General features: G+C 31.6%; 3 protein-coding genes across 3 annotated transcripts; 1 reads left to right on the top strand and 2 right to left on the bottom strand.

Annotated features, from left to right (window-relative positions):
* Positions 1-9692: 9692 nt before the first annotated feature.
* LOC111202299 (transcription repressor KAN1) lies at positions 9693-15026 on the top strand. The gene is made up of 6 exons (XM_022694987.2): positions 9693-10814; positions 10926-11002; positions 11877-11922; positions 13421-13544; positions 14338-14446; positions 14542-15026. Exons 1-6 carry the CDS (start codon positions 10115-10117, stop codon positions 14641-14643), a joined length of 1158 nt encoding a protein of 385 aa, XP_022550708.1. The 5' UTR covers positions 9693-10114; the 3' UTR covers positions 14644-15026.
* Positions 14811-16618, bottom strand: LOC111202300. Its single transcript, XM_022694988.2, has 3 exons — positions 15910-16618; positions 15584-15821; positions 14811-15473 (listed from the first exon to the last, which is right to left on the bottom strand). Exons 1-3 carry the CDS (start codon positions 16357-16359, stop codon positions 15307-15309), a joined length of 855 nt encoding a protein of 284 aa, XP_022550709.2. The 5' UTR covers positions 16360-16618; the 3' UTR covers positions 14811-15306.
* A 114-nt stretch (positions 16619-16732) lies between these two features.
* Positions 16733-19190, bottom strand: LOC111202298 (auxin efflux carrier component 5). Its single transcript, XM_022694986.2, has 5 exons — positions 18407-19190; positions 17871-17956; positions 17617-17774; positions 17134-17210; positions 16733-17047 (listed from the first exon to the last, which is right to left on the bottom strand). The coding sequence occupies exons 1-5, from the start codon at positions 19057-19059 to the stop codon at positions 16975-16977; spliced, it is 1047 nt and encodes a 348-aa protein (XP_022550707.1). The 5' UTR covers positions 19060-19190; the 3' UTR covers positions 16733-16974.
* Positions 19191-19388: the final 198 nt, after the last annotated feature.

Raw genomic sequence — 19388 nt, 5'->3', positions numbered from 1 at the left:
TGATTTTATAATTTTTATAACTTTATAGTTTTAGGGTTTGAAGTTCAAATTTAAGAAAAGATTAAAGTTTTAATATTTTTTTCAAATGATTAATTTTATAATTTTTATAACTTTATAATTCTATAGTTTAGGGTTTGAGGTTCAAGTTTAAGAAAATATTAAAGTTTTAATATTGTGTTCAGAGTTGAAGGAATGAGTTTGTTCCCGCCCAAAATATTTTGTTCCCGTCCAAAATACGAAATGTCGCAAAACAAATTACACTTGACGGCTGAGTTATAGGACATCTCGCTTATACCTTTCAGATACGTTACGGCTGAGTTATGCATACTTTACAACTTAGTATGCATACGTTACGGCTAAGTTATAATCAAATTACGGCTGAGTTATGCATACGTTACGAATGAGTTTATAAATTTTATAACTTTGTAGTTCTATAGTTTTGGGTTCGAGGTTCAAATTTAAGAAAAGATTAAAGTTTTAATATTGTGTTCAAAAGATAAACTTTATAATTTTTATAACTTTATAGTTCTATAGTTTAGGGTTTGAAGTTTAAATTTAAGAAAATATTAAAGTTTTAATATTGTATTCAGAGTTGAAGGAATGATTTTTTCCCGCCCAAAATATTTTTTTCCGCCCAAAATACGAAACGTCGCGAAATATATTACACTTAACGGCTGAGTTATATGAACGTTACGACTGGCTTATACCATTCTGATACGTTACGGCTGAATTATGCACACTTACAGCTGAGTTATGCATACGTTACGGCTGAGTTTAATTATAAACCAACCCTAATCTATAACCTAGAAACAAAAAAGCTTGCAGCCGTGTCGACAAAATCTAAACCTAACTAAACCACTGCGTGTTTCTTCCATATAACGAGAGCCGGGAGGTCATTATTGTCTTCTTCCTTCGCCACCGCAGTCTCGTTACCACGAGAGCTCCGACGTCTAAAAGCCACACAACGGTTTTGTTATCTCCTCCACCATCAAGCTCATATGCCTTATCCACCTTCTAGTAAGAAGAACAAATTCAAAACACAGAGAAAGAGCGAGAGAGATTGAAAGATAGAGAGGTGACCAGTGTGGTGACAAGCGGTGGTAGTGGCGACTACGGTGAAGATGGAGACCGGCAAAAATGGATCTGAGAAACAGAAACAAGGACGACGTCGGCAAGTATATATGGCGACGAGCTCAATATCCGTGACGACGGCGAAGACCAGTCTTCTTCGACACTTTTTCTTTTTCTCCGACAATCTTCTTTTCTTCTTTGACGTTTCTTCTTCTCTCACTTCTAAGATTTACAAACCAAATATACTAAGGCATAAGAAATGAATGATAATGTATGAATCTCTCTTGTTTACAAGACATAAAGTGAGAGAGATGAAGAAGATCTGGAACTGTAAAGAACTCCCGAAGGAAAGAGAAGAGGAGAAGGAGACGTCAAATAGACGAGAGAAAGTGAAGAAAAATGCATTTTAAACCATTAGATCAAAACTAATCAATGGTCAAGAATTGTAATCCTTGTACTAAAAAATCTAACCAATGAAAAAGAACTTAGAAGATAACCACTAGATGGATTTGTAACCCTTAGATTAAAACAATCAATGGTTAATGTTTTAATTTTAATGGTTAAAATTATATTTTATATTAAAGTTTATTTTTGATAAAGCTTTAAATTTTAAAACTTGGATTTTATGATTCTATGTTGATATTTTGATGTATGGTTTAAATATGAAGTTTAAAGTTTATGGTATATAACTGAGTGAGAGTTTAGGGTTTGGTATATAGTGTTTTGGGTTTCGATTTAAGATTTAAGATTATATTTTTAAATAACAAAAATATTAGAGTTTTAACATTTGTAGTTAGAATTTATGGTAGGTGATTAATTAATTTTTTAAAAAAGTTTGAAGTTAAATGTTTTATGGTATAGGTCAAAGTATGTGGTTCTGGGTTTAGGGTTAAAGGTTCGAAATAGATATGGTTTGAGATAATGTTTTGAAAATATTTAACTTTATAATTTTATATTTAATATTTGTAGTTTAAATTTTAAGACATTAAAAAATATTATAATTTTATATTGAAAATATTGAACCCTTAGACTAAAATGAATAAAAGGTCATGAAAAAAGTAATATAATTTGTAATTTTAGTTTTTTTCAATTTGTTTTAAAAATTGCTTAAATTTAAAAAATGTAGTTACGGGTTTAAATCAAAATTTAAAATGGAACTTTAAATTAAAGATTTTTTTTTAAAATGATTAAAAATTGAGTTTAACTCTAAACTATAAACGTAAACTTGGAACCTAAACCTTAAACTTTAAATAATAATAAAAATATTGGATTTAATGTTCAAAGATAAACTTTAAATTTTTATAATTTTATAATTCTATAGTTTGTGATTTGAGGTTTATATTTAAGAAAAGATTAAAGTTAGAGTTTTGTAAGTTAGAATTGTATAAGTGATTGTAAGAGAACATATATCTCAAGATCAAGTTAAAGTCTCAACTTGAAGTTTAATAAACTATACACATTCAGTTGATTTATATTCACTTGATATTGATAAGATGATCTTCAATATAACTTCTTAAAGTACTTGAATTCAGTTTTCCGATTTTAGGGTATGTTTGAGATATTGCTGATTTATATAAACGATACGGCTGAGTTATCTAAACATTTTTTGATTTTAGGGTATGTTTGAGGTATGGCTGAGTTATGTAAACGACACGGCTGAGATATATAAACGACACGGCTGATTAGTGTAAACATAGCATAAATCAAACACACAATACATGGGTGAGTTATGTTTTTTACATAGAAAACCAAAAATACAGGTTTTCTGCACCATTCCGGTATTCGTCCATGTATCCAAGCTTCAATGAACTCCTTTGTGTCGTCTATGCTGAATCCGTCACTTCTTTTCATCTCTTTCATTTTCTTTTTGTTCAATTTTCTCTTTCACTCAGATCTGAAAAAAAATATTAGATTATCCAAATATGAGTATGAAATCACAAACAAACTTAATTAAATACATCCCACAATTGTCGATCTGAATATTTTTTTGGAATGTATTTGTCTTTTCTCCTCGGAATGCACACTTCTTATAGCTAGGTTTTCGGAGATTGGCGGAAAGTTACTCAGCCACGACTGCATAACCAAACTGCAAATATAAACCAGCCGTAAAAGAAAAATAACTCAGCCACAACACAAATTAAAACTCAGCTACAAACTCAAAAAACGCAGCAGAGAAGATGATTTCGGACGATTACAGCGAAAAAATATTTCGTAAAAACGATTGGAGACGACGATTTCGGGGAAGACGATATCGGAGAAGACAAGACAGAGAGTTAGTTCGAGGAAGACGGAGTAAACACAATGTCGATGACGATTTCAGGGAAGAGTCGGTTAGGGTTCCTTTAGTTCTTCGACGAAGTTGTGCAGTGTTGTTGTGTTTTTTTTTCAACGTTTTGTAATTAAAGAGATGGTTGATTATTCTCTATCACTGATGTGGATACTTAATTAGTGATGTGGATTTAATGTTTAAAAATAATTTCAATTTTAAAAAAAACTAACCAAAGGCTTTATTGTCATTTACTAGGGGTATCCAAACACTCTAGTAATTTTTAAAAGATGTATAACACTCTAGTAATAAACCAACTTTTCTTATACATTCTAGTAATTTTCTATTATATATCGTTGTTAGTGAGTCAATGATGAACAAATCATGTTCAGTGTCGGACCAACCTTTTATATTGCCCCAATCAAAATTTAAAACTATGCCTTCATACATGTTTTATCAAGATCACAAAACAGTATAAAAAATAACTTAAATTTTCATTAAAAAAATCAAATTTCATAATATTTTCATAAAAAACATTGATATAAAAACACTTATTGCTGAAATATAGATCTTCTTGCATTTTTTCCTGCAAAATCATCCATTAAACTCTAATAGTCAAGTTTTTCGACCATAGTAGTCTCAATTGATAACATAGCCAACCCATTCAACTTTTCTTGTGACATGGTAGACCGCAGATAATTCTTTATTAGCTTCAAATTCGAAAAACTTCTTTCAGCCGTGGCAACCGACACCGGAATGGTCAACAATATGCGATAAACAATTTCTGTGTTTTGATAACAATCCTCCATTTTTTTTCAAAAAATCAAGCACTTCAATAGGCTTTCAAACTTAAACATATGGTTTTGTAAGGGAAGTATAAACTATTATCTAAAATATAAATTTACTAATATATTTAAAAAGTTTGACAAATCTTATTATAACTAAATATGTCCAATAGATAATATTTTAACAAAATAATCTACAGATTTTCTTTTTATGTATATACTAATAATTTTTTTAAAAAAAAAATATGGCCTACTAATTTGGATGTCCTAATCCTTAGCTTGGGTGGCTTCCCCTCAAGGCTGTCATGTTGGGCTATTCGCATATAAATACCAAAAATAGTTAATGCCCATTTTTTAAATGATTTTTTTTTTGTTGGAAAAGCTTGACGCACAAGACCAAAAAGTTATCACCATGCTTTTCATGAAATTAGTCTAATATAAAAAAAAATTGACCAAAAAATGAAGAAAAATTATATACTACATTGTTTAGGATGTGAAACCAACATTCTTCGCATTTTCCTTTTTTATTCTTGTTTTGTTTTTTATACAAACGTCGTTAGTAGGAAAGGAACTTATACTACAATCAGATAACATACTCAATCATATCGATTTTCCATTCAATTTTGAATAATATAAAAAGTTTAAACTGGTCATAAATGGATTTTTAAATAACACTAATGTATATTACCTTTTTTATGATCTTATATTCTAATTCTCACAAAAATTATTGACTAAGAAACTAACCAATACTATATATTATATTGATGTTGTATGATCATGATTATGTTATATGTTTACTAGAAATTTTAGATGATACACAAGAAAACATTTTTGCAAGGCGCTCCACTGGGATCGACTACTTCTCTTATATTCCTTAACCAACATTTCTTTTGATCTTTCAATGAGAAAAGTGAGCAAATAAATTTATTTTGAGTCCAAAATTTATTTTTCTCTAATGTGTAGGACAGTTTTTCCATAATGGTAACATAATGCAAAAAACATGAGGGTCCATTAAAAAGTTAAATTAATATTCAACATAATAGACAGAGGACGACAGCTGGTTGTTAGGCAGCTATGAGTCTTGCCTTTTGCCCTACTTGAATAATCTTCACTAAACACACACTCTTTTTTGTGTTAAGAACTAAACACACTCATTTATTTTTAATTCGATTTGAACAACCATAATTCAGTATGGAATCAAAATGCGTATTAAATTTCAGATCTATACCTACCAAATAAATATCATAGTAGTCCAAAAAAAAATCATTGTCTGATTTGTACAGGTAGATAACCATATTGCATGTGTCAATATGTTTTCTTATGTTTATATTTTGTGTATTGTTATTAGTTTGATTGTTATTTTTAAATTCTTCTCGGAATTCCTTAGTGTTGAGAAGATTCAGTTATTATTGATTTGTAGTTAACATTAATCAAGGAATTTTCAAAATAAAATAGAAAATGGGAGAGTATGTTTGAAGACAAGATGCATATTTATAAATACAAAGTAAGAATCAAAAATATAATAATTAAATAATGGATAGTATTAATTAGAAAATATGACAAAGAGATATGAACGTCAACGGATTGGTAGAATCAACGGAGACTTTCATTCTCCGATATATTCCAAAAAGGTGTAAATTATTAATTTAGACAATATGGAACCTCACGTTCTGTTGGATCCATTTAATGCGTGCAGTGATAATTTATTTTAGATCTATGAATAAAATACAACTACTAGTAAGTTCTTTTATGTCGTACGTAAATGAGGAAGTTAAAAATAAAAACAGCATTAGCAGTTTAATTACTTGTCGCATTGGATCTCACTCACCGACGTAAGTTCAGGTCCATGAATATATTATCACTCGTTACTCATTTTTGAACTTTTCTAGCCATTGCGAATTTGATAAAGGAAAGAATAAAACATCGAGCAAAAGGAAAGCTAATATATCTTCTTCGAGAAATTAATGGGGCACAGAATCCAATCAAACGTTAATAGCTAAGCGAAATATCAAGCTTCGTTACTCTCTAGTTTCAAACTTTCAATGTTTTTTTTTGAGATATCTCTAGTTTCGATGTTCCTCTAATAAACTACTAAACCTAAAAAGGTTTAGTTCCCAATATAGTAATTAATGGATCAGTTAACATATAGTGTTAGTGACTGATTTAATGATAATCTCTTGGATGAGCCTAGGGTTAAAAAAACAGAAAACTAGCTCTTTCAGAAAACTAAACATATATTTATAGTTTTTTTTTGAACTGAAAAGGGTTAAACCCGAATCTATTAAAGACACGGACCTAACCACATGGTGGAGGTACAGCCCACAGATAGACCCTCTCATGGACATTCAAATGAGCCGAAAGCAATAGTCTATATCCGTGTGGCCAGCGGAGTTCGAACCAGGGTTCGCCATATTGAGTTTATTCCCTCGAACATATATTTATAGTTTTGGAATAAAATTCAAATTATTATCAAATTTATATGTTAAATACAGTATAAAAGAAATTTACTGTAGCCGTAGGCTTTAAGAAACCCAATTCAGAATTATAAATTTGACATCTTCCCAAAAACGGAAAAAAAAATAGCTAAGGCTATATTTATCTAACTCACAGCATGCACTATTTTTTTTTTTTTTTTGAAAAAGGGCTTCAGCATGCACTACTTTTAAAAAGACTCAAAATACGACTAAACTCTACAAACATATACCGCACATACTTTTTTTTAACAGATATATATATATATATATATATATATATTAAGATTAAATAATAATCTCTACATATGATTTCAAATCATTTTCCGATTTTTTTATTCCTGATGCTTTCAACATTTAGTGCAAAATTAATTGTCCTTTTACATTTTGTTATTGTTTAGTATTTTACAGTTACTTAACCTTTTTGTCAGTGATGATTAAATGCTTAGCTATTGATAATTTTTTCTGAAACAAATACTCCATCTGTTTCATAATAAATGTCATTCTAACATTTTTTTTGTTACATAAAAAATGTTATTTTACAATTTTAATGCAAATTATATTTATTTTCAGGTGAAAATAAATTGCATACTGCATTGATTTTATAAATAATTGTATTTATCTCAAATACTATTGATCAGATATGTGTAGTTAATAACAACTTACATATATTTCAACCGCTTTCTTAATCTGTGTGAAAAAGTCAAAGTGACACTTATTCAGAAACGGAGGGACTAATATATTTCAATATAAAAATAAAACAAAATAAATGATTTCTCAATTTTAATGCAAAAAACTTGAACAATATATTATTTAATATAGAGAAAATTTAATTAACTTATTCCCTCTGTTTCATAAAATTGCATATTTTTTCAAAAAAAAAAATTGTTTCAAAAAGATTCATTTTTATATTTTCAATGTATTTTTTGTCAACTAATAATAATTGATTGTAAAATTCAAAAAATAATAGTATTTACTGAATTTTTATTGGTTTATAATTATGAGAAATATATAGTTACAAAAAATTATACATTTAATATTAAAATTTAATATGTTTTATTAATATGTGGGGAAAACTAAAATAAGTATTATTTTGAACCAAATGGAGTGTTATATTTCATATTTATTTTCTTTGACATATATAATTCATAATTTATTTTTATTACAATTTCGGGCTTTTACATCTAAGATCAATAAATAAACAAATACCTAATATTGATGGCCATGTGACTTATTTTCTGAGGAGACAACTCAATGAAAAATATAGAGTTTATTTAATTGAGAAAGAATATTTGGGAGAATGAAAAAGGGAATTAGAAGCAAATGTTTGGGTTCTTTAGAGTTTACTTGTTTTTGCTTACTCAAGGAAACAAACAAAATATACTTTCTGGCTAATATTCTTATGTATGATAATATCTAAAACAATTATGCGTTACAGTAATAGAAATGCCGCTAAGTATATGACACATCTTGTATGTTCATATACACACGGAAAAACTTGTATATTATATTGTACAGACGAATGTATAATGTGTATCATGCACATATATGAGTGCATTTGAAGAAAAAGGTACTTTTTGTAAGACATAACTTTTTTCTCTACATTCGGAAGCCACATCACAAAGTATATAATGTATAATCCAAATCAAAAGTGGGAGAAAATAACAATATGTCTTAGAAATAAACAAGTCAAAGTTTATGAAATAAAAAACTACACAAACAATCTCAAGATTTGGTAATATAAATCTGCTATATATATTTAAATTAAGTGTCTAATGTGACAGATCAGTCTGATTTAGCCTTGTAATAGACTTCACAAAATGGTCAAACAAGTGACCGGTTGATTTTGTAGTCTACATCTCTACGAACTAAATATTTGTCTTTAGGAGCTATTCATAAACTCAAGAACGTACTGATATTTAATGTAGAGTTATCTCTTTAGGTATAGTTGAACAATCTACGGTCAGAATGAATTGTTTGATTCCAAAATCATATAAAAGAAATTAAACAAATATATAAAATGTAAATAGAGAGTGAAGTGAGAAGCGAAGTGAGTGGGGGAGGAAATAAAACAAAAAGAGTCAGAGGGTTTCTTTCTCTCTCAACGTATGAATCCCGTCGTCTCCGGGGTACCAAAATCAGAGCATCCGATTTTTATTTATTTTAAATGTATTTTATATGTTTTGTTTTTGTTATTTTCTCTTATTACTTATTTATTTAACTTTGGCTTTTGCTTTCACTAAAGATTTAGATAGGACAGAAGAGCGCGACCCTTTATTCTTTCTCCTCTTGTACTCTTCTCCAACATTTTAATTAGTACTACTTCCGTTCCTAAAAGATGTATGTTCCGAAAAAAAAAATTATTTCAAAAAGATACATTTTTTACTTTTTCAATGTATGATTTTATGAAAAATTGTAAGTTTCAAAAAAAAATAATGGTGTTTATTGAATTTCTATTGGCTAAAAGTTATGAAAAATTGTTATTCACAAAAAACAATGCATATTTAATGAGTTTTCTTAATATACGTGAAAAATCTAGAATATGCATCTTTTAAAAACAGAACGAGTATTATTCTTCATCATAATCTGTGAACATGTATTATTTTATATTCCAATGGGTTTCTGATTTAGTACTCAAAATGATAAGGTTTATTAATCTATCTTTTTGTTCGATATGTTTATAGAATCTGTATGCATCATAAAGCAACAAGCCCCAAACACATATCATTATGTTTTATCTATGAAAATGATCAATTATAACGTACTAATTTACATCAAATTTCCATCTATTATATAAATAAAATTATTTGTCAATAGTAGTTCAGTCATTTTAGCTGTAAAAACTAAAATGTCAATACTCAATAATAAAATACTAATGACTTGCTAGTTATTTTAGCTGAATCAATTAATGTAGTTGTAAAATATTTATATTGGTACTTTGCTTGGTGAAAGAAAGGTTAAAATGACAAATTTAAGATATCATCCCAAAATAAAATAAAAACCTGCACTATTTGGAATACAACGAATTACAATATTACCCTTTCTCAACTATCGTTTTCCAAGATATACTCTCGAGGAACAACATCTCATACATACACACATGTACATACGCACACACTATCTCTCTTTCTTACTTATTTTATTTTTCCTGAATTGAGTTTTATTCCTTTTTCTTCTCTTCTGCGTTTGATTCACAACACACATACCTATCTCTCTCTCTCTCTTCTCCTTCTTTTTCTATCTCTCTCTGCGTCTTACTTTGAGCATGTTTGTTTCTTCAAGAAGATTATTATTACTCAACTTTTCTCTCTTCTCTTCCTTCTTAATCCTCTTCAAAGCTCTTCTTTAACTTCATCTCCCCTCGCTTTCTCATTTCCTTTTGAGATATAGAGAAAAAATCCAAATCTTTCAGACACCCTTTTGACTTATTTGCTCAAAGAATCTCTTTTATTTTTCCCTTAGAAAAATAATTTTAAATTCAGAAGGAATAGCAAGAGAGGTTCTTAAAAGGTTGCTTAATCATGTCCATGGAAGGAGTTTTTCTAGAGAAACCAACATCAAACACAACTACAACTCTCCCTGATCTATCTCTCAACATAAGTCTCCCAGATACTCATCACAACGAGTCTTCCAAAGAACTTTCAAGAAGATCATCCCAAACCGACAACAACAGATCATCAAACTTTGAACTCTCCTTATCTCATCATAACAACCCTAGTTCGAATCCAAGCACAAGAATCATCCATTGTCCTGATAGAAGGAACCTCTATAACAACCACATCCTTAATGGTGGAAGTCTTCATCAAAGGGTTGATGAATCCGAGATTAATAATATCCACCGTCCGATTAGAGGCATCCCGGTCTATCACAACCGTTCATTCCCTTTTCACCAACAAGCCTCTCCTTCTTCTTTGCCTTCTCTTGGAGGAGACTTCTCAATCTTAAACTCATCTTCCGGCTATAACAACGCCTACCGATCGTTCCAATCTTCCCCTAGGCTAAAAGGTGTTCCTATGCATCATCATAATCACTATGGAGTCGTTGGATCTTCAGATTCTTCTTATCCTCATCATCATAATCATCACCATCATGGGATGGTCAGATCAAGATTCTTGCCTAAGATGCCGACAAAGCGGAGCATGAGAGCTCCGAGGATGCGTTGGACGAGTAGCCTCCACGCACGGTTTGTTCACGCCGTTGAGCTTCTAGGCGGACATGAAAGTACACACGCATTTACATCATAATCACATTCTTAAGCTCTTTCCCTTTTTTATTTAATATATATTCTAAAAATGTGAAATAAAATTCTTGTTATTGTTGTTTTGAATATAGGAGCAACTCCAAAGTCAGTTCTTGAGCTCATGGATGTAAAAGACTTAACTTTAGCTCATGTGAAGAGCCATTTGCAGGTAGATCTACACTCCACTTCCGTGTTAATACAAATGAGAGAACCAAATGCTGTTTATGAATTTAGGTTTTTTCTCTCATATTCTTGTTGGTTCCTTTCCCCTAGTATGAGTCTAGTCAAGTTAGCTTATTACCAATTACTAAGATTCTCTAATTAGGGAAGTTCATTGTTTTCATCACCATCATGTCTCTCTCTCTCTCTCTTTTCTCATTTCCGTTGCACAAAAACAGCTTAATCAAGAAACTAGATATTTGTGAACATATTCAGAGCAATGAATAGTGTTGAAGTCTCTAAAGCTTGTGCTGAAACTCTGATGTCTTAATTTTGTTTTCTTGTTTTGTCTTTGCTTCCAGTTTAGTCATTTTCTGAAGAGATGGCACAATTGCCAAGAAACTGAATCAGTGATGAATTTAAAGGGAGACAAGAGAGAGAGTGTGTAGGTTTAGCTTTAAGAGAATTGTTAAGCAAACTGAGATGATAGAATTTATTTTAATCATAATTCTTATTTTAAAATAAAATAGGAAGAGGAGACAAAAGTAGTCATCATTACTCAATGATAATAATAAAATCTTTCAGACATCAACCTCGTGGTCTTAAAATCATAAATAAATAATTCAATGTACAACACTAGTCCCAAGACAAACCCAGAAAACCACACATTTGTATAAAGTTCATATGTGTCTGCATATATGTCTGCACATTCGTCAGCTGTTTCATATATTCAAAATAATACACTTGGTTTATCAGGATCGTTATCCGTTTAAAAAAAGATCTTTGTCCGTTTATTTGTTTTTTTTTGTATCCTTAATTACATTTATTGATTTATTCCTTAGTTTTAGAGCTGTAATGCCTTTTACTCTTATTTTTTCTTGCAGATGTATCGAACTGTTAAGACCACTAACAAGCCTGCTGCTTCATCAGGTACGTATTATTCCGAATCTGACTTTACAGATATATAATTATGCATATATTCACATTTTTTATAATACTTTTCAACTTTATATATGCTAAAGAGATAGAAAAAATATAATATAAAGCTTATGATTCGCCAATATTATCTAAGCAGATTTTAGGTTCAGTATATAATTACTATACTAATTTATTGATCAAATAAGTTAAAATCAATTAATTTCAAGCTATATTTTGAATATGTGATTCGTATATAATATATTTAAACTGAGAAGCATTACTACTATTTTTACTAGTTAGTTCCAATACTAAAACTATTTCCTTTTCCCAATTGAAAAATGCTAATAATTGGTCAGCTCAAGGCTTTATCTTTCTTATTAATTTTGATTGAAACCCTAAGTTTAAGTGATCAAAGTTCAAAGCAAACCAAACAAACATTCATCTTGATCTTCTCTTATAAAACGAATTTTTTTTATCAAATGACTACATAGTAAACTACTCCATCTATTCCTAAAAGATTCATATTCTAGTTTTTTTCACACATTTTAATAAAACACATTAAATTTGCTTAGTTTTTTGTGTTTGTCTTTTTCCCATAATTTTAAGTCAATAAAAAATCAATTAGTGCAATTAAGTTTTAAGTTTGTAATTAGTTAATAAAACATGTATTGAAAATATAAAAAATTAGATCTTTTTGAAACAAAATTTTTCTCTAAAATATGTATCTTTAAGGAACGGAGGTAGTACTAAATCTTTGCCCTAAACGAGCTAGTAAATCAAATATGACTAAATTATTCGTACACTGAAATAAAGATCAATTATTTTTATATTCATATGGATTTTGTATTTTCGCTGTACACACAAAATATTTCATTTTTTAATCTTTTATTTGACACAATTTCGAGGTTTAAAACATAGATTTTAGTCAAAGCCAAAACCTGGAAAACATTTAAAGGAAAGCAATATCTTCACTGCACTGTCTTTGCCAAAAGCTTAGAGCATCATTATCCCTAAAATCTATAAGCTTTCTTAAAAAAAATTTTTATCTCATGATTAAAAAAAAAAATTAAAAAGTGAACTAATCGCGGGTTGTCACGTATCGGTGGGGCCCGCGAACAGTGCAAAAAACCCACCACAATCGTTTATTCATTCGTGACTTTTGGAACCGATTATTGTCACTTTTGTGGGACCCAAGCCATTAGAAACTCCCTTATAACCTGCAATAATGGTTTATTGCAAGTTTTTTTTTTTTTTTTTTTTGAACGATTTAACTAAAAACACTAAGAGACGTTTCTTATAGACGTCTCTTAAACAAGAGATATAAGAGACATCTCTTAGCTTTTTTAGTTAAAAAAAAAAGAGACCATATCTTATATTACGCTAAAAACTCCAACATAAAAGACCTGCAATAAACATGTTCTTATAGTAATTGTTTCCTCTTAAACAAGAACCCTTAAAGGGTAAGATAATTGAGATGAATCTCAGATAAAAGTTTATAATTAATTTTCAGATGGGTCAGGAGAAGAAGAAATGGGCATAAATGGGAATGAAAGGGCACAATCTGACGATACTTCTCCTCATCGAGAAATTGACTTCCCTTCCACTACACAACCTCGTTGGAGTAACTCTTCGGGGTAAGTTTACACGTATTAAAATCTAACTACATACATTTTTTTTTTTTTAATCGAGTTTGTTAGAGGAGAGTATGATCTTCCTATATTACAGGAGATTTACAAACTAAACAGAATATCTGAGAATATTCTTTCAATATATACGTGTATGTATCAAACGTATGATATGTTAGAATTAAGTGAGCTAGCCAAGTTATATAGGGTTTAGGGGTTCCTTTACCTAAGCGCTACTACTTCCAACTTAGTTAATATTAAAATTATTTAGTTATCCCAAAATATCTATTCCATCTAACAAAAATAGATTTTTGGTATAGGTCCTTAGGTCACCATTATCGCGGTTCCCAAAAGAGGTTTCTGCATGATTTTAGTGTGTGGACCCCATTTGTTTTAAAAAAAAACGGTTCCCAAAGTCGCGAGTGAAAGATCGGTCTTGGGCCAGTTTTTGTACTGTTTGCGGGCCTCACCGACACGTGGCGGCCCGCGATTGGTTCAATTTTTTTTTTTAAGGATAAAACAAAAATCGTAAAAAAAAAAATTTAAGGACCCCATATCGGTATCATGCGATAATCATGCTCTTGTATAATAAAAAGCAAAGTTTGTTGGCAATTTTGACATAAAGATTGTGGGATCAATAGTAACATGCAAAACACGTTATTTGTGACTCCCATTTTTCTAGTATAAATAAAAAACTATTGAGTTAAATGGTTTACCATTTTTCATTGGTTTCAACTTATGCATGGATAAGTACAAATATTCTTAGTTTCATTATACTTTCTGTTCTTTAAACATACAACAGAGAGACATGGCCGTTAAGTAACAACTGCGCAAGCGACATAGATACGGTGATCAGAACTTCATCAACATCAGTGATCTCTCACCATCAAAGATCCTCCCTTCAAAATCAGGTTCCAATAACAATTCTCATATAACCATGCATATACATATATAGTTATTGTTTTTCTTAGTTTAAAAAACAAATCTAATTAAAGTTAATTCGCAGGACCAAAGGTCAAACGATCAAGGAAAGAAATGTGGAGATCTTAGTTGTAACAATCCAAGTTTGGAGTTCACATTAGGAAGACCCGATTGGCACGAGAAATGACTCTTGATATATAAATATTTACTCGGAACATGTACGCAGACTGCAGTTATACCGTTGTGACGATGAATTTGTCAGCGGAATAGTTGAAGAACACATAGAGAGAGCCAAGACGCTCAAGAGTGTTGATTTTTGGAGAAAGACATACTTTTGTAGGCTTTTCTTCTCAAGTTCCATTGATGATTTGATTATAAAGTGGATGATCAATGTATGAGTTTGTTTTTTTTTTTTCTTTTTTTGGTTTTCTGGGGTTTATTGATTTCCCGAGGCTGATGTGGTGTGATCATAAGTTATATAATTGGCGTGATCGTAAGTTACACACAAAGTTTGGATGATTTTTTCTTGGAATGAAAGCCTCTTCGTGTTTTAGAGGGTTTCTAAGTTCTCTTCGAGTGTGTTGCAGCTGAAATGTTGAGAGAGATCTGAGTTGATATTTTCTTATGTATACGCATCATTCTTAAGTAGATGAAACACAAATATATGCATACACAGATTCAAAATCCGAATGCAAATGATTCAATGATTCCTTTCTGCTACTATTCTTCGCAACAGGCTCAGTGAATAACCCCATTTATATAAACTGACATTAACAAATACGCTTGACCAAAACTAGGGGTTTATCTACAAACTCTGTAGATACTTGTAATTATAAAAAAAAAAAAAAAACTAAAGAGAAGGATTCTCTCTGGATGATTCGATGCTTACAACCTCTTGATCTTTGTCTTGATGAAGACTGAAACTGTTACCTGAAATGGCTAACCTCATCACTTGCTTCGCCAAGCGCAGGCTTCCCCTTGCTCCCAACCACACAAGATAGAAGAACCCAATCCAACCTGATCGATACCAAACTCATTGCATTCTCAGTACATAAACACAAAAGGAAGCAAATTGGAATATTTCATTTCAAGATTCCGAAACAGAACCAGAACAGAGTAATATAAACCTGAGGCAAATAAGATGGAAACAACAGCTGAAACTGTAGCAGTAGAGATGACGAAAGCAGCAACGGATAAGGCTCCGATGTAAGTAGCGGTCAAGGAGAGAAAGAAGAGAGACAAGAAGCCACCAGCAACAGAAAGTGAAACCAAAAGAGAGATTATGATTGCGTTGGCTGTTGCAGCTACGAAGAAGAGCGTGAAGACAACCAAAGCTACTATTGTAAGAATCACTATTGTTCCTATCTGCAACAAAACAAGAAGTTTGACTCATATGGGGTTCCAATAAAGTAGCCAAACTTTAACATGAGAAGAGGCAGTGATCATCAATTACAGTGATGACAAGCAGTGCACGAAGCGGGCTGCCACGACGAGTCCATTGGAGAATATCGCGTGAAGTTTTCCGAGAAGCTTCTCGAAGTTTTGGACCATAGTCAGCGACCGAGTTTCTTATTCGTTGAAGCAGAGAAGACGAGGAGGCATCCCTTGTTTTCGGATCCGGAAATAGAACCGAACCGATCGTGATCCAAAGCAATGAGTAGAGGCTCTCCGAATCATCATCGCCATCATCATCATTGACAGCGTTGGCATTTGATTTCTTCTCTGTTTCGCCGTGATCTTGCGACATTTTCTTAGAAACTAATGAATTGTTTGGATCTTGATTTAGGATTTGGATCAAGATAGAAAAAAGTTGAGATGGTAACAGATAATGGCGGACATATAAGATGGGAACAGAACAGAACAGAACAGCTGTTTCGTTTTTCGTTACGGCCAAGTGTAGCATGCAAAGCACCAACGTGGCCTTAAACCCATGATAACCGGATAGGACTGGATATATATATATATATATATATATCAAGAGCGTCTAATGAACGCGCTTTTAACACGCGAGTGGCTCATTCTCTTTCTGTTAATTTCCATTTGCTGTGCGGCTTTTTTTTGCCGCGCCAACTCAACCGTTTGTTACTTGTTTCGCACGGGTTCAATTTTCCCAATAGAAAGAAAACTGCGAATCGGATTACATCAAATATGCAGCCCGATGGGCCTTTATGCCAAGCCCATTTATTATATGCGTTCGAGTATTATTGTTCTTAGTTTTCTTGCTTCAAAACATAATGGTCTTTTTATTCTTTGTTCAAAGCATTTTAAACAACATATAATAAACTTCATATCATTTGCCGGCAAAAGAAATACAAAACTCATATCCGAATCTGAAATATTAAATTACTAGTACATACTTCCGGGAAAACAAAGCTTATACATTAAACTATAGATATATGTTTTCAACATTAATTAGTCTGATTGATTCATGGTTTTTTCCATACCTCAAATATATACTTAAAAAAAAACATATAATTAGGTGATATATCATTGATATATAACTGACATTTTACTTTAATTAGTGAATAAACTCCAAAGCTGCATAGTAGGCGACGAGGACTGGTAAAGAGACCAACATCCCGAATATCACCCTACATTTATGATCACACAATTAAAACTGAATTATATATAATCACAAAAATATAAAATTATATTTTGTTTTCTAATTTACACTTACGCTGTGCTTAGAACATCTGCATGTAATCCGTACTCCTTAGCAAAAATAAACGAAGTGATTGATTGTGGCAAAGCAGCCTGTAATTACATACTGATACATAAGTAATTTATCACTTAACTCAAAAAAAATTAAGTTTTTTCTCTTCTGAAAAGTGAAAAAGATGATGACAAAAAAAAGTGAAAAAGCATTAAGTTTGTCTCCTATCTAGCTAGTGGGTGAAATGAATGATATATTGCAGTTTTCCAAATTGATTCGGTATATGCTAATCAACATATATGTATGCTACTTAATCTATCAGACTATACACATATCAGACGTACGTTATTTAGAACAAGATTAAACTAAAATATAACTGTTTCAGACTGAACATTTTGACTGAACATTTTATTTTCCTTTGCTTTGTATATATAGCTTATAAACAGAACAAGAAACGAAAACTTGATCAGACAAACCGGAACAAAAATACAAGAAATAGATAATGACCTGAATGATGGCGACGCGGAGAACATCTCCGTAGAGACCAACCGCGATTGAACCAATGGCCATGGCGGCGGGTCCGGCAATAAATTTCAAGACCATCCCCATCGCAGTCAAGCTTGTTCCACATACTATCAACTTGTCTTGAAGTGCCATGAATATCCCTGCGCATATATATACATATATGTATGCTCAATTACTAGTTCCATATGGTTATGTAGTATATACATAGGTAGGTAATAAAACATAAATAAACGTACCCATATTGAACATGGCAGTTCCTGTTCCTGCTTTTGACATTATAAGAATCGATCCCTCTATTATGCCCGGCATCTCAAAATGCCATCTATTTCAATCAATAAGTAAAATATTAAAGTCTTTGTTACAGATCATGTTGATCATATTGTTACTATTATACATACTAATAATCAAAACCCTAATCCCATTGTTTACAACACCTATTTAGTTAAGACTAGATTCTGGCCGGACATGATTGTTTCTTTGCATGTACGTTTGTGTTTATGTTACCTTGTTATAATTTCTAAGGACACTATAACTTGAAAAGGCTTAACGCAAAAACAATAATCAACTGTGTTACATCACCATATCATAGAGTGTAAGCGCTAGACCGAAAAGTAGTTTTGATGGTCTAAACTTCAAATTTTAGATTTTTCAGTCCGTTTAAACGGTTGCTTACGTGTTAGAAATTGAGCTTAGTGTCTCCTGATCACACATACTTAACGCTTTGTTAAAACATTTCATAAAGCTAATATATATTTTAAAGATTCTTTTTTACCTGTTAGATATAAAAGCCCATGCGATTCCAAGGATACAAGAATAGCAATTCGGATTCGTTGCGAGCTTCAACCACACGACGGACATGACCTCAAGGAACGACTTCTCCTCTCTCACAACCACGGTTTCCTTTCTACCACCTTCGATATTGATGTCATCTACCTTATTATTACTACTAAAGCCGGCTCTTCTAAGCTCTAAGACAAACAGTAAGAGTGTGAGCCACACGATTGCCTGAAACACCGAGGATTGAACCACGAGATCAACAGCCTCTTGTCCATACATCGCCTTTGCCAATGGCACACCCACCACAAGAGAGTTAGTAAGAGTGCATAGAGAGAAACTTGTAATGGACCAACAATAACTTCCTTTGCTGCTATACTTGGCCCAAAACGCTAAGACCGCAATTATGATGATCTTAGAGAGAACATCTGCTGCAATGAACCGGTAATTCATGTTGAATGGGTCGACATGAGTCGTGAACTCGATGGTGAAAAGTGGTAGGGTGAAATAGTAAACGAGCTGGTTTATGGCATCACATTGATCACGAGTGAAGATGTTCCACCATTTCACCGAACCATAGCCTGAGATTAGGGCAACATAGAGTGGAACCATTGCTTCGATGGCCTTGTAAACATCTCCCCCACTTATCATGGTTTTACTAAAAAATGGTATATATAATACAATGTTTGGTCTCTGAACTTAGAAATTTGCAAGTATTTAAGCAACGAGAAAGAAACCGAAGCTTGTTAGGTTCTTTTGTAGATAGTGAATGTGGTAAGACGTAACCAACATGTTCGTATTTATAGATACGATTGTTGTTTTTAACAAATGAAAAAAAAAAAAATATATATATATATATAAGATATCCATGAAGAATAATATTATGGAAACAAAAGGAAGATTTTTGGTATAACAATAGTAAGGCCCCGTTCGTCTGTACATCTGAAAGATGCATCCAGATGGTCCATCTAGATGTCTTA

The sequence above is a fragment of the Brassica napus genome, chromosome C3 (genome assembly GCF_020379485.1).
Source record: "Brassica napus cultivar Da-Ae chromosome C3, Da-Ae, whole genome shotgun sequence".
Classification (NCBI taxonomy): domain Eukaryota; kingdom Viridiplantae; phylum Streptophyta; class Magnoliopsida; order Brassicales; family Brassicaceae; genus Brassica; species Brassica napus.
The sequence above is the reverse complement of the archived record's forward strand: the minus strand, read 5'-3'. Positions and strand labels throughout refer to the sequence as shown.